Below are 14693 nucleotides of genomic sequence, written 5' to 3' on the forward strand. Positions count from 1 at the left end.
GCGCTTTTGTCCCTCCCGAGCCGCCGTACCCCGGCGCTGGCCCCGCCCCCCGCGGTGCCGGCCCTCCCATGGACTGGGGTGGGGGGAGGAGGTGAGGAAGGGGCGACGAGGCCGCGCGCATGTGCTGCGGGCGCTCGGGGCTGCGCGTGCGCACGGCGGGAGCGGCGCCGGTCGCTGTCCTGGGAGCGGGGTGTCATGGCGGCGGGCGCTGAGGCACTCGCTGCTTCCGTCCGAGACTTCGTGAGCGGGCAGCAGGACGGCCGCGCCGCGGAGCTGGCGGCAGGTATCGGGCGGGGCCTGGGCACGGCGGTGGGGCAGGGCGTCAGGGCGTGGGGCCGCGGGGCGGGGCTGCGTGCTGGGATGGCACGTGGTGCGGGTCGGGGCCTGGGATGGGGCTGGTTCGGGCTGGAGAGCGGGGCTGGAGAACGTGGGGATGCACGAGCTGAGGGGAGCGCGGGGCTGCAAGCCGTGGCACTGCGGGCACGGGCACAGCAGGAGCTGCTGCGTGTGGTAGGGCGGTCCTCAGTCTTGCTGAGATGCTCTGGGAGACGGCTCATGTGCTTGGCAGCTCTGCCCCTTGGGTCTGCGGCCTGCGCTCTGAGGGTTCTTTCTAAGATTTCTGTTTCCCTGGCAAGACTAGTGGCGTTTGGTTTCCACGGGTGATTTCTGCCTGGAGCAGCGGTTTGGTGACTTTGGCACATCAGGGACTTCGTAGCTTCTGGAAAGTGGATTTCTAAGGATGGTGCATTTGTGGACAACGACTTTGGTGCATTTTGGAAAGTATTGGTGAGAGCAGATAGAGGCAGGGAAAGATAAACTTACAGCTGCTATTATCATCTGTGGTCACGTTACAGAAATGCCTGGGGAAAGCTTTGTCTCTTCAAAGAGAAGAGCTGTCCCTGTCTCTCATCAGCCATATGGCACTTGTGACAAACCTACCTTGAAAGCAAGGGGGTCTGGTAGGCGTCCTTTGGTTTCTCTGACCCTGTATCGAGTCATACACCAGAAAGTATTAAATTACAGCATGTATCCTTGAGTGAAAGGAGAGGTTTTTACTAACCTCGTGGCCTGTTGTGCAGTTATTGTAAGAAACACGTTGAGCTTCTTTCGTGTTCTGCTGAATGCTAAATTAAGTGTAACTGGACCTTGGTGCTGTCACAGGCAGCAGAGGCTACATAGGTCAGTGTGCATCAGAGAAGGCTGTTCTTATTAAAACACGGGGAGAGAGGGATGATGCTGTTAGAGAAATCCATCGTGCTCACTGGGAGTTACTGTGCTCACGTTTTAAGGGAGCTAGGGAGACACAAAGAGTGGAAAAGCATACAGAAATTATATGTGAAGGGATGGCATGTGAAAGGGAGGTGTCAAGGAAGCCTGATGGTGGATTTCAAGTAAGAATACAGCTTAGGGCAAACTGCTTGCTTCTGTTTAGCCTCACACTACAGGAACACCATTGGAGAAAGGCAGCCCTTCACTTGAGTAAAGGGAGAAATCTGGGTTTCAAGGTGCACAACTGGTCCTGCTGGAGCTGAACTCGCACTTCAGCTGTGCTGTGTCCTGCTGCTGCTCTGTGTGCTGCTCGGGTGGTGTGGTTCCCTTATGCACGGTGAAATTGAGCAGACCTCTGAGAGCTGAGCAAGCTCACTGGAGCAGAGATTGGGGGTTCATAGCTGCAAGAACATGGGTGGCTGTTTGTGGCCAGAACATCACTCTTCAGCTTTTTCCTGTTGATGAGGTCACCAGCAGCTTTGTCTAGATACTGCATTCGTGCTTTGAAAATTCAGAGCAACTGAGTGCTCAGCTCTGGGACTAGTGTATCTCAGACCTTTTGCACTGTGGTGAAGGACAGAGGCACAAGCTTGCAGGAGCTGTGCTCTTGAATGATGTGTGAGGGAACACTCTGCTTTGTGCCCAAGCACAGTGTCTGCTTGCTACCACAGTTCTGTTTTCCTGCAAGAAGCTGTGCCAGCAGCTCACGGTTTCACTCGAGGCACCTCTTCTTTATCCTGTGGTTGTCCATCCTGAAGCCAGCCAGACCCTTCTTCCTCATGGCTTTCCTTGCTTGTTCTATCTCACTCTCTTCTGTGCCAAGTGGGACTGGAACTGCTGTCTTTGGAGCCAGGGCTGCTTGCTGTCAGAAAATGTTGTCATCCCTTCTTCCAACCCCAGAGACCTCTTTCTGATGAACAGCACAACTTAATACTGAAATTAACTGCTTTAGGATGAGCCAGTACATGTTGGCAACAGCGTGGAACAGACCCAGAGGAAACCTTTAGGCTTTCTGATAGATGAGTGCCCCACCAATTGTGTATGCAAGCCCTCAGCAGGGCAGAAGGGTGAGTGTTCCTGTGCAAAAACAGTGAATCCTGGGGACCAAAGGTATACAAAGCTGTTTTACTTGGTGAGTGTCACACTGGCCATGGGAGTAGGAGGAGAGAAGCTGCCCTTCCACCGTGGCTTTTGTAGGATGCAGTAGATCCTCACCAAAGCCTCCTGGGGAGTGACTCTTCCCCCAGTTCAGTTGCAGGAGGTGAGTGAAGCAACCTGGCCAGGGTGCCTGAGTCAGAGCTGCAAATACACTCCAGCAGTCTCAGCATTGTGTTGTACTCTTAACCACAAAACCATATTTTTCTGTGCTCTCTGCCTTGGAGGGAGTTTGTGCAGGTGTTGTTCAGTGTAGAGATGATGGAAGCTGAGTGCTCATTAGTGCCTGGGCTGCTGGGCTCAACCACCAGCTTGTTAAGAGCATGATTTCTTTTGTCCCCTAGGGAGCATCAGGGGAGCTGTCCTCTGCCTCAGTGACAGTTTGGGAGTCTCTTTGGTTTACTCTCTTTATCTCTTTTCTCCAGGGGTGAAAGATGGAAGCTGGACTGTTCTGCAGCTTGTGGAAGCCCTGGGGTAAGGAAAGCTGTGTATACATTATACATCGTGTAAGGTTATTGCAGGGGAGATTCCCATAATAAGGGACAGCGAGAAGGGAAAGCGTGCATGCTGGCAGCTGGTCCTGTGCGAGCTGCCCTCAGCACCACTGGGTACACAGACACATTGCAAGTGCGTTGTCTGCTAACTGCACGTTGCCCTCCCAGGGCACAGGAGCCCTCCGGAAAGGGCAGAGCTGGAGAGGGCCATAAGTCTCTGCCGGGACTGAGGGAAGATGCTGTGGCTTGCAGTGAGCCACAGAGCACATTGCAGCTTAGACTCCCTAGCAGGAGCTGCCTGACCACACAGTTGCACTGCTGTGTCATGAACTGACCGCTGCTCAGCTTTTACTTTCGTCTCTTAGCTGTGGTGGGCTGGGACTTGGGGAACCTCATTTCTTTCCAGCTTTGTCTGTCTCCCTTTAGGAGTTTTTGCCCTTTTTCATCCATTGTGGTCTTGGGAACCTGACTTTTGTTTGCCAAGCATGGTGCAAGAGCAATTTCCTTGGTTTGACTTGAGAAGAGGCCTCTTACCTTGGATGTATTGCTGTGTGAGGCCAGGTGCTTGTGAACAGCGTGGTCAAGGCAGCAGGAGTCATCTACCCTGTGTGGTTGTTGGGCAGGACTGTGCTGTTGTCCCCCTGCCTGGAGAGCAGCTCTAATTCATATCTGTAATGTGTTTGCTTGGGGTATGCTTTGTGTTTGGGTATCTCTGCTCACATCAGGCCTCTTGGGTTTATACCATGTGTGGGCTAGGTTCTGCCTGGAAAACACAGATCCCCGGATGCGAGGGCGAGGCATCCAACTGCTGTCCCAAGTCCTGCTTGAGTGTCACTCCTTGCTCCAGGAGAAGGAAGGTAAGGGCTGCTATGAACTCTGGAGTGATTGTGAGCAGGTTGAGGGCCAAGCCTGTGCCCTGAAAAGAGTTTAACCTGCATTTGGCAAGGGAATTGATTTAGCACCATGGCAACTTTGAATATGTCTCTTGAGTCAAAGTCCAAGGAGGATGTGGGGCCCCATATTGCAGCCTGTTTGCCACCCTCGCTGCACAATTCAGGTCACTCCCTGAGTGTGCTGAGGCTGGGTGCTGCTGGTGCCCCCAGCAGTGTGTGGGTGTTGTGCACCCAGGCATGCTCAGCACTGCGTGGGAAGCCTCGAGGACATATCTGAATGTCAGAATCCTTGGGTGGTGATTCATTGCAGGAAAACCGTCATTCACAAAGCGAGTCATGCTGCAGCCCTGAGGCCTACCTAGGTTAACTCTGAGGGATCCCTGTGGCCTGGGGTGGAGGGGAGATCAGCATAAGGATGAGAGTGGAGAATAGGGCTGGGGTAAGAGAGGAATATTCCCTGTACGTGTAAGCAAGAAGGTTTGGCTGTGTTATATGCCTCTAAGCAGCTGGTTTGCAGCAAGGAAACCCGATAAGTGCTTCCGGAATGACACGGGATGGGAGCTTTGCTGGTAGGCAGCTGAACCTGTGCCAGCAGGCTGGTAGGACCCAGGGGGAAGTAGCTGAGGTAGATGAGCTGAGTAGATGAGGTGATGAAAAGGAAGGGCGGATGCAGAAAGTGCTTGGTTTGATGTTGATGATGTAAGTCTCATACTGTTACTGAGCAGAGCTGAGGGCAGCTGTGCTGGACTGTGCACAGAGCTACAGGTGTAGCTGGAGTCAGGTGTGACTGTGGTAGGGATGGGGCAGTTCTAGAGGAACTAGAGGAGGTGGAAAGTCTTGAGGGAAGGTCTGGCAGAGTCAGGGGAGTGAGCTGGGTTTACAGCTGAGTCACTCACAGTTCTGGAGTAGGGTGGTCAGGAACAATCCCCAGGGGGAGAGCCGTTCCATCCAGCCCATCTCCCTTCGTGGCTCTCCTCACGCAGTCCATTTCTCAAGCACTGCGTCAGGCTGCCTCCCGGGGAGTGAGTTTCTGCAGCAGCTGTGGGTGCAGGATGCTGCCAGCCGGCTCTTCCAGTCTGCTTCCTGCTGCCGCTCCCCAGGCTGGGCTGTGCAGGCGCCCGTGGCCATGACTCAGGGGTCGGGAACGTGTTGTGGAGCTGAGCGTGGGGGAGCCAGGGCTCCTGCTCCACCCCACAACATCCTGCAGCATTGGCCAAGCAGGCGTCTGCTGCTTCCCTGCCTGTGTTTGCACTCACGTGTCTGGACAGGCCAGGGCAAACACCTCTCAGGCAGCCCCAATACCAGAGCTTCTGCAATGGGTGCTGCCCTGCAGCAGTCGGACTCAGTGGGTTGCTCTGTAATGGGAGGGGGAAGCTGTGAGAGCTAGGTGGGTGCACTCGGCGGTGGCAGTTTCTCTCACGGTGATGAATGGTGCATTCTCACTGTTCATCCTGCAGCTGTGACTCCAGGTGCTAACAAATATTGGTATCTGTTTCTGACAGTGCTGCACCTGGTCCTGTTTTATGAGAACCGGCTGCAAGATCATCACCTCGTGATCCCCTCAGTGCTCCAGGGTCTCCGTGCACTGGTGAGCTCATGCTTCCCCAGCTCCCAGCATGAGGATGGCGGAGGGGTGATGCTGGGTGGAAAATGCAATTCAAGGCTATGGGTTGGAGCAGCTTGTGGAGCAGAGCCCAGCTGGGCTTACAGCTCTGCGGCATTGCCCTGCCTTGTGCTCCTGCTGTGCCCCCTGCAGGGGAGTAGAGGCTGCCGTGACTTTCTGCCGTTTTGGGTTGAGGATTCTCTTGCTACCCTTGGGGACAGCACTGATGACAGGTGTCTTTTTCTGATGTGTCTGTGGGGTGACAAGCTCCCCCTGGAGAGAATCCTGCAGGTGATTGCTGTACAGTCATCATTCCTATTGCTTTTCTCTTCCTATTCCCAGAGTATGTGTGAAGTGTTGGCCCCAGGGCTAGCAGTTTCTGTGCTCAAAGCCATCTTCCAGGAGGTGCATGTGCAGGTGAGCAGTGTAATTTCCATCCTCCTATCTCTGTTTCATATTCTCTGTGACTGAGGAAGGTCTGCCAGCATTCTGCACCAGTGCAGTGTAGCGCATCCTTCAGCAGCAATGCAGTATTCCTGCAGAACTCAGAGCCAGCATGGCTCACTGCAGAGCAAGAGGCAGAAGACAGATGAGGTTCCTCTCTTCTGCCAGCCTGATGAAGATTATTTCCTTTGCTCTGTTCTCCAGACTGTTTAAGTGGCCCTAGTTCCCAAACTCTTCTCTGTTTTATGACTGTTTATTTTGGAAGGCCTTGGGCAGCATGTGTGGCCCAGGTGTGATCGTAATAGTGTATTCATTCAGTGCTGAATGCAGTCAGTCATGTTCAGGTGCAATTGCATGAGCCATGTGTACACTCTTCATGTGGTAAATGGGATCTACGTGCCAGAAAGCAGCAATGGAGCTGTTGAGGGGTCCTGCCTGCTTGTCAAGGGCACGTGCATGCTCCTGCATGGTGGGGTAGTAATGCTGCCATGTATTGGAGGCTTGTTTTGATTCCTCTGCTTTTCCTTCCAGTCGCTGCTGCAGCAGGACCGCTACACAGTCTACAGCATCATCACCAACTTCATGGCCACCAGGGAAGAAGGTGAGAGCACAGATGCCAGAACCACTCTGAGGTTGTTAGGGCTAGGAAGGTAGCTTGCTTTCTGCTGCTCAGAGGGCTCTGTGGCACTGCCTGGAGAAAGCTGGAAAGAGCTGTGGGGCTGGGGAAACAGAGCTGATTTCATGCAGTGTTGGTGAACTTGATTGTTCTGCACCTTCTTCCTGCAGAGCTGAAGGGCCTGGGTGCCGACTTTACCTTCGGCTTCATCCAGGTGATGGATGGTGAGAAAGATCCCCGCAACCTGATGGTGGCCTTCCAGATTGTGCGTGATCTCATTGTCAAGAACTATGCCCTGGGTAAGCCTGTGTCTGCTGTGCTGAATGGGGGGCATTGCTCTTTTTTTTTTTTTTTATCTTGAGCTGTTGGAGGGATGGCCCTTGGGGTATGAGCAGGACTGGGTTGTGTTTGAAATGACTTAGGAAGTGACTGTAGAGCCAGCCTGTCACAGATGCTAGGCTTGGCAGCTGTGTCCCACTTACTCAGCATCTCTGATCACCCTCTTCATTTTCTCCTTGTAGGTCCCTTTGTGGAGGAGCTGTTTGAAGTGACATCCTGCTACTTCCCTATTGATTTTACTCCAGTGAGTGAGTCTGCTGCATGCTATAGCCTGTTCTTTCTGGTGCTTTCTCAGGGTTTTCCATTTCCTCCAGGGAATGGAAGGAGAGAGTGGGCAAGAGTCTTAGCCTGGGTACTGTTGTGCTGTTAGACTGGCTGTGGAGACTGACATTGCTAGTGCCTTGCTGGATAAGAGGTGATGCAGACTCAGCTGACTGCTGATCTGGGGTGTTTCATGACCTGCTCTTTGTACTTCCTCTCCAGCCTCCCAATGACCCACACGGCATCCAGAGAGAAGATCTGATCCTTAGCCTCCGGGCTGTACTAGCCTCCACACCACAGTTTGCTGAGGTAGGTAGCAATTTAGGTTCTTGAGCACAGGCTGTGTTTTGTAATACTGCAACTCCTAGTGCAGCTCTGCAGGAAGTAAACAACTGGGAGCAGAAGCCTGCACCAGGGGATCCCTTGTGTCCTGGTACTCCTTGTGTTCCCCCTGTCCCTGGGGCTGGAAGTGTGGAGGTTGCTCCTTGTTGCATGTTTTTCTCTGCCTCTCCTGGCAAAGGCTGAGCTTACAGCCCTGCAGGGATGTGGACAATGCGGTACAAAGGGCAGGATGAGTCTTAACAATCTCTTTCTGCAGTTCCTGCTCCCTCTCCTCATTGAGAAGATGGATTCAGACCTGCAAAGTGCCAAACTTGACTCCCTGCAGACTCTGGTAAGGAAGGATCCACCACTCCCTTCTGCCTGCAGCTGGACAGTGCTAGTAGTAACCAGCCACCTCCAAGCTCCTCGCCTGTATCTGGCAGCCAAAGACTCTCCCTTGCAGAGCCTGTTTTACAATTTCCAGGATCCTAGTTAGGCCTGCATAGGATCCTAGTTAGACTCTGTCCTCTCTTCTTTGAGTGGTTCACGCAGTTCACCTTGAGCCTGCCAGGGTGGGCAGCATCCTTGCTCTGTGTTCTACTGGCACTTTTTTTTTATAATTTATTTTATTTCTTATTTTTCCCTCCTGGCTCCTTTTTACAGACTGCTTGCTGTGCCATCTATGGGCAGAAGGAACTACAGGAATTCCTCCCCAGCCTGTGGTCATCCCTGCGCAGGGAGGTGAGTACTGCAGAGCCCCTAACAAATGTTCCAGCACAGCTGGACTCCTCCTGAGCAGGAGTTCATAGCCAAACTAGTAGAGCCCCATTTCTTCCACCAGCCCCCACCTGTGACCTTGAATAGCCCAGATGAAAAGTGGGGTTGAAGGGGGGACAGGTTATCTCTACCAGTGTGTCTGTGGAGCTTGTAGGGTCTGCTTGTTCGAGGCACACAGGAAGATATACTGGAGCCTGAGCCCCTTCAGCCCATGCTGGAAATGTGAAGGCTGTGGTTGGGGTCAGCACATGGCTTAGCTTACCCCATGGCATCTCCCGCAGGTGTTCCAGACAGCGAGTGAGAAGGTCGAGGCAGAGTGCCTCTCTGCATTGCACGCCCTTTCTGCTTGTCTCTCCCGTTCTGTGCTCAGCTCAGATGCCGAGGACCTGCTGGACTCCTTCCTTAGCAGCATTCTGCAAGGTAGCTGCCAGGGAGACCTGCCCTTCCCTGAGCAGCCTGACCTGTTGGCACTCCCAGACCTGCAAGCATCCTAGCCAAAGGAGGTGGTCTGTGCTCATGTTCTCCTTGAAGCCTGTTTCTTCTATTTCTGGCTTTTATAGCTGCTGTTGGATTCTCTGAGGGGGGAGTATTGGGTGGTAGGTGGGAGGAGAAGAGGATACAGTAGTGAAATACAAATTGAATGGAGTTGCTTCCCTCTCTGCATGGGCTGGGACAGCCAAAGCTTTGCTGTGTGCCTGGAGCTGGGGGCAGCAGCTCTACCTAGAAGGCTGCACTGCAGCTCAGAGCTGTGTCCCCGCAGCACATCCCAGTCCAGAGATCAGCTGTGCCCTGCACGTGAGGCAGAGGCAGTTCTGCCGGTGTGGCTGATGCCCAGCCTATCTTAGATTGCAGGCACCATCTGTGTGAGCCTGACATGAAACTGGTGTGGCCAAGTGCCAAACTTCTGCAGGCAGCAGCAAGTGCCTCCCTCCGCAGTTACCACTATCTCACCTGCAGCATCCTTCCCCTGCTGCTGGAGCAGTACAACAAGCATTCACAGGTGAGGGGCACCCTGGGTTCTACCCTCACTGGCGGCAGGGCTGAGGGCACCCTGTGTCTCTGTTTAGCTTGGTGAGAGGAAGAGGGCATCAGTCAAAGTGGGTGTCCTTCCCTGGCTGTGGGTGGGGTGGGCACCCCATTAACCCTCTCGCCTTGTGGCACTGGGCTGCGATGTAGCAGTCACAGAGAGCTGGGTTACACCTTTGTATCCCTGCAGAGCAGCCAGAGAAGGACAATCTTGGAAATGCTGCTGGGTTTCCTGGAGTTGCAGCAGAAGTGGGGACATGTAGAAGAAGGTGAGGTTTGCTGGTCCTGGAGGAACCCAGACTCCCTTAAGTGTGACCCTGAGGGCTTTTGGCACTGCATTACCTTCACTTTCCTTTATGTTGACTGGGAAGAAAAGCTCTCTGACTTGGATAGCTACATGTTCAGCCTGCCCCAGGGGTTTTATGTGGTTGGATGTGAACTGGCAGGGCCTCGGAAGGTGTCTGTCTGGCGCTGCGGTGGTGGCTGTGCTGTGACGGCCAGATGCAGGCTGTGACTCCATGCTTTTGTTTCCAGATGAGAGTGCTCTGCTGTCGCTCCGAGAGCCGGTTTGCTCTGTGGTGTTTTCAGCACTCACAGATCCCAGTGTGCAGCTGCAGCTGGTCGGGATCAGGGCACTAACTGTCCTAGGCTCTCTGAAAGGTTGGTGGCTCACATCCCTGGGGGAGGCAGAGGGAGGTGTTGCCCTGCTCTGGAGCTGTTGTCAGCTGCCTGTGCTGCATGTATGTGCACAGGAGGAGTGGCAGCACTTCGTAGCCCTTCCATGAGCTCTGGGAACACTTGATTTATCTTGCCTGCTTATGCTGGGTGCCTTGTGTCTCTGGAGTTTGTGTGCTGCTGCATTGCTAATAGCCTGGACAAGAAGGGGGAAGGATGCTGACCAGAATATCAGGATCTTAGTCTTTAGCCAAGGGCATTACTCTACTATGGCTCTTGTTCCAGGCTTTCTGTCTCACTCTGACCTGGAGCTGGTTGTAGATCATCTTGTCCGTCTGACGCTGCATGAGGAAGATTCCCAGAGCAGGTGAGTGCTGGGCTGACACTTCACACTCTGGGAAGAGGAATAAAACTTGACCCCTACAGGAAGGGGTTTAGTCCAGGTGGAGGCGAAATATAACTGGGTGTAAAAGCAAAGGGGTAATCCACGTGGTTTCTGAGATGGGAATTAGAATGTATGAGTCTGTCAATGCAAGGGACTCTGTACTGCCAATGGGGTGAAAAAGGCAGAATCCTGAGAAATGGGCTTCTGGAGGTACATTCTGGCTCAGATCTTTGCAGCTGGTGCACAAACAGCCCAGAGTTTGCATTGCTTACATTGCCCCTCCTGTGCTCTTCCCTCCTGACAGTGAAGCAGCGATGGAAGCAGCTGGATCTCTGGCCCCTGTCTACCCCAAAGTTTTCTCTGGGCGCATGGTACCCAGGCTCGGAGAGGAGCTGCAGTCAGGTAGGGCTGGCAGCCTTGGAAAGGGATTAACTTCTGGAACTGGGGTGAAACCAGCCATATGGTTCTCCTTGTTGGGGAATTCCTAGCATACGTGCTGTGTTACTGGCACTGAGGAGGCTGTGTTTGGGGATCAAACACAGACTGCACAGCTGGGACTGCCCTTGAGCTGCCCAGTCACAGACTGGGTGGGGTGCCTTGGACTTGGCTTGAGCTGGTCCTTCCGTGTTGCTACAATTCAAGCAGAGCACTGTAGGGGGGCGAGAGCCATCCCAACAACCTTCTTCTGAGGTGTGTATCCTCTTCAGAGAGGAAGGAGGAGGGCTCCAGGCATCCCCATTCCCTGCAGCAGCGCTGCCTGCAGGCCCTGGCAGCTGTGTCCACGCACACCAGCATTGTGAGGGAAACGGTCCCTGTCCTGCTGCAGCACCTCCAGAAGATGCAGAAAGGTAACACAGCTGGTGGCAGGCAACTCTATGCCGTGCCACTGTGCAGGAGGTGCAGAGGGGGAAGGCTGTGTTGGTGCCCTGTAAATGCGGGCCACGCACCTGATTGCTGGCATGGATATGGGGGTGCGAGCATCGGCTGCTTGATGTGATGCTGTGTGCCCTGCAGGGAGCGAGGCCGGGAATGCCCAAGACATGGTGTCTGTGTGCCAGAGCCTGCACCGCGTGGCACTGCAGTGCCAGCAGGACGCAGAGGGCTGCTGGTACTACCACCAGGCAGTGGTGCCATGTCTGCTGGCTATGGCCGTGCAGGCTGCCACACAAGGTAAGTGTGCAGCTCGAGCAAGAGAGGGAAGGACAGCTGTGCTCTGTGCTTCGTGGGCTCCCTGGTCCAGCAAAGAACGCTGATGCTGCCACCCAACGGCAGAGGCGGGCACTGCGGACCCCTGGCCAGAGGCAGAGCGGCAGTGCTCCATGACCAGTGTGGATCAAGGAGCTGTGCCTGCCTCTGGGCGGTGGCAGCAGCCTCCACCATGTCCCTTTTCACCCACTCTCTGCAGAGAGCACCCACCCACTGGTAAGCAAGGCGCTGCTGGAGGAGGAGGTGCTGACTGCCATGGTCCCTGTTATCAGTGCTGCCACCACTCACCTTAGCCCTGAGTGAGTAATGCTGTGTTTGATGCTGGACATTGCTTCATGGGGAAGGGCAGGCTGTTTTCCCCTCTGCTGCCCCACAGAGGAGGTACTCAGGAATTCTCTGGTAACACTCCCAGAGCAGCATATTCGTAGAATCATAGAATGGCTTGGGTTGAAAAGGACCACACAAGGATTATCAAGTTTCAACCCACCTGGTGTGTGCGGAGTTGCCAGCCACTAGACTAGTCTGCCCAGAGCCACATCCAGCCTGGCCTTGAATGCCTCCAGGGATGGGGCTTCTGCAACCTCCCTGGGCAACCTCTTGCAGTTGCATCGCCACCCTCTGAGTGAAAATTGTGATGTTTCCTTTCTCTTAGGCTGGCTGCCCAGAGTGTATCTCATGTGGTGCCCCTCTTCCTGGATGGAGAGGTCTCCTTTCTGCCCCAAAACAGTTTTCCTTGCTCCTTCCAGCCCTTCGAGGTGTGTGGGGTGTTTTAATGGGGCAAAGACTGAGGATGTTGGCACAGGCTGCCAGCAAGGATCATGGTGATGTGGGTGCTGTTCTTCCCCCACAGGATGGGGAGTGCTTGGAGCCACAGAGACGCCTAGTTGCCCTCCTCATGGCCTTTGTCTGTTCCTTACCCCACAATGTAAGTTGGTGAGGAGGAGAAGGGTAGAAAGGGCCTTGGCTGAGCACTGTCCTGTCCAGATCCATAGCAATCTCCATGGGCAGAGGAAGGGAGTAGCTGTGAACCTAGTTTGTAACACACTTCCTGTTTCTCTTAGGTGGTAATTCCTCAGCAGGAACAGTTACTCCGGGAACTGCTTTCACTGAGCTGTTCCTGCAACTGTCCCTTCACTGCCACCACAGCTTCCAAGTGCTTTGCAGGGCTGGTGAACAAGCACCCAGCAGGTAAGGGGGTTGGGCAGGTTGGGGGGCGTGGGGGGGAGGGTCACTGGACAGGACTGGCAAGGAAATAGCTCAGCCTTCCCCTTCTGTGTTCCCAGGCCAGCAGCTGGATGAGGTCCTGCAGCTTGCAGTGAACAGGATGGAGCTTGGCCTTGCAGAAGGCCCTCACCGAATGCAGGCACTCACCCTGCTGCTCTGGGTAAGGCATGTCTGTGGGTGGGAGGGGAGAGCCCCAGGAGCTGCGTGGTGCTGACTGCTCTGCCTGCACAGGTGACCAAAGCCCTGGTGCTGCGCTACCACCCCCTGAGCTCCTATCTGACAGACAAGGTAGGCAGCAGTGAGGCACTCCCCCTGCTCTTGGTCAGTAGCCCAAGTTGCTCTGGCATCTGAAAAAATGCTCTCTCCCTTGCAGTTGCTGGGCCTGCTGAGTGACATGGAGCTGGGCCCTGCTGCGGCCGATGGCTTCTCCCTGCTCATGGCTGAGTCCCCGGATGTGCTGCACAAGGGCTGCCACGCCGACGTGCGCATCATGTTCCGCCAGCGCTTCTTCACTGACAACGTGCCCAAGCTGGTGCAAGGCTTCCACGGGGCTGGTGCCGGTGAGCAGCTGGCCCCAGCCTGGCCTCACCACCCTGTGTCCCCTTACCCCTGGGGATCTGAGCCAGCGTCCACTCCTTCCTTGTACTACTTGTAACCATCTCTGCCTGCCACAGATGTGAAGGCCAATTACCTGAAGGGTCTATCGCATGTGCTCAACCACCTTCCCAAGCCTGTGCTGGTGACAGAATTGCCCACGGTGAGAGCTAGCCTCAGCACGAGGACTGCAGCAGGGCAGGCTGCACAGCAGGGTTGTTCTTAAACGTGTCTTCTCCGCCCACAGCTGCTCTCCCTCCTGCTTGAGGCCTTGTCCTGCTCAGACCGTGTGGTGCAGCTCTCCACCCTGAGCTGCCTCCAGCCGCTGCTGCTCGAAGCCCCCCAGATCATGAGCCGTCACATCGACACACTGGTCACCAAGTTCCTCAGCCTCACCACCAGCCCTGCCATGGTGTGTGCACCCCTCTCCTCTGCACCATTTGCCCCTCACCTGTGTCCCTGCCCCTTCCATCCCTCACTCGTGTCTGTTTCAGGCTGTCCGCATCGCTGCCCTGCGTTGTGCCCACGCACTCACCAGCCTGCCCACAATGGTGGTAAGTGCTTCTGCTTCCTGCCCCTGCCTGTGTAAATGCCAGGAGGACTCAGCCCTGGGGCCGTTACTGAGAGCAATGGTTGTCCCCCAGCTGCTCCCACACAAGGCCCGAGTTATCCGGGCACTGGCCAAGCCTTTGGATGACAAGAAGAGGCTGGTGCGGAAGGAGGCAGTAGCAGCACGAGGGGAATGGTGAGTGCGAGGCTGGAGCTGGGGGCGAGCTGGTGAGCTTAGGACATGACTGATGGTAGTCTTTGTCTCCACAGGTTCCTGGTGGGGAGCCCGGGCAGGTGAGCACCCTGCGTCCCCTCCCCGTGCTTACTGACAATCTGACCGGGACCCTGTCAACGCTGCAGACCCAGCTTCCCTTGGAGCCTGGTACTGCCTGGAGCACTGGGGCTGGAGAATGGGGGAAGGCAGGCAGCATCTCCCTGCGGCTGCTTCCTGGCCCTCCTGCACCTAGCAGAGGGAAGGAGCTGTGCTGCTTGTGGCTTGCCTGTAGCCAGGGACACTGAGGGATATGTTTGCCACATGTGGACTGCAAGGGCAGGCTTGTGCACGCAGGCGCTGTGTGCAGCAGCCCATGTGTGAGAGGAATAAACTTTTCTGTTTTGATAATGCCACGTGGGGTCTCAGTGCAGCCCAGGCTGGGACAACGGTGCCTGTGCTATGTCACACAGCTGAAGGGGCTGGATGCAGGTGCTTAATCCTCCTTGCAAGCTGGAATCATAGGCCTCCCTCTGCCCTCAGCCAGCTGTGTCCCCCACCACAGGAAAGAGACAAGCACTCTTTAAAAAAAAAAAACAACACGAAACACCTTTATTGGATGCTCTTAAAAAGTCTCCCTGGGGAAGGCTT

The 14693-nt window shown here is 55.0% G+C and overlaps 1 protein-coding gene across 2 annotated transcripts; it reads left to right on the plus strand.

The window, feature by feature from the left end:
• The first annotated feature begins 123 nt into the window (after window positions 1-123).
• MMS19 (MMS19 homolog, cytosolic iron-sulfur assembly component) lies at window positions 124-14474 on the plus strand. Of its 2 annotated transcripts, XM_065746544.1 has the most exons (31): window positions 124-283; window positions 2850-2898; window positions 3675-3775; window positions 5314-5399; window positions 5757-5831; window positions 6390-6459; window positions 6645-6773; window positions 6996-7057; window positions 7297-7383; window positions 7673-7747; window positions 8059-8136; window positions 8454-8592; window positions 9018-9172; window positions 9389-9467; window positions 9733-9858; window positions 10159-10240; window positions 10563-10660; window positions 10966-11106; window positions 11273-11428; window positions 11664-11763; window positions 12117-12219; window positions 12315-12389; window positions 12526-12652; window positions 12748-12848; window positions 12920-12976; window positions 13062-13248; window positions 13363-13445; window positions 13530-13694; window positions 13777-13836; window positions 13927-14027; window positions 14102-14474. In XM_065746544.1, exons 1-31 carry the CDS (start codon window positions 196-198, stop codon window positions 14127-14129), a joined length of 3063 nt encoding a protein of 1020 aa, XP_065602616.1. In that variant the 5' UTR covers window positions 124-195; the 3' UTR covers window positions 14130-14474. The 2 variants fall into 2 exon arrangements, with proteins under 2 accessions (XP_065602616.1, XP_065602617.1); XM_065746545.1 differs by lacking the exon at window positions 9733-9858.
• The last annotated feature ends 219 nt before the right edge of the window (window positions 14475-14693 follow it).

The sequence above is a fragment of the Cyrtonyx montezumae genome, unplaced genomic scaffold, assembly GCF_038088225.1.
Source record: "Cyrtonyx montezumae isolate F1298 unplaced genomic scaffold, pur_monq_1.0 scaffold_4, whole genome shotgun sequence".
NCBI lineage: Eukaryota > Metazoa > Chordata > Aves > Galliformes > Odontophoridae > Cyrtonyx > Cyrtonyx montezumae.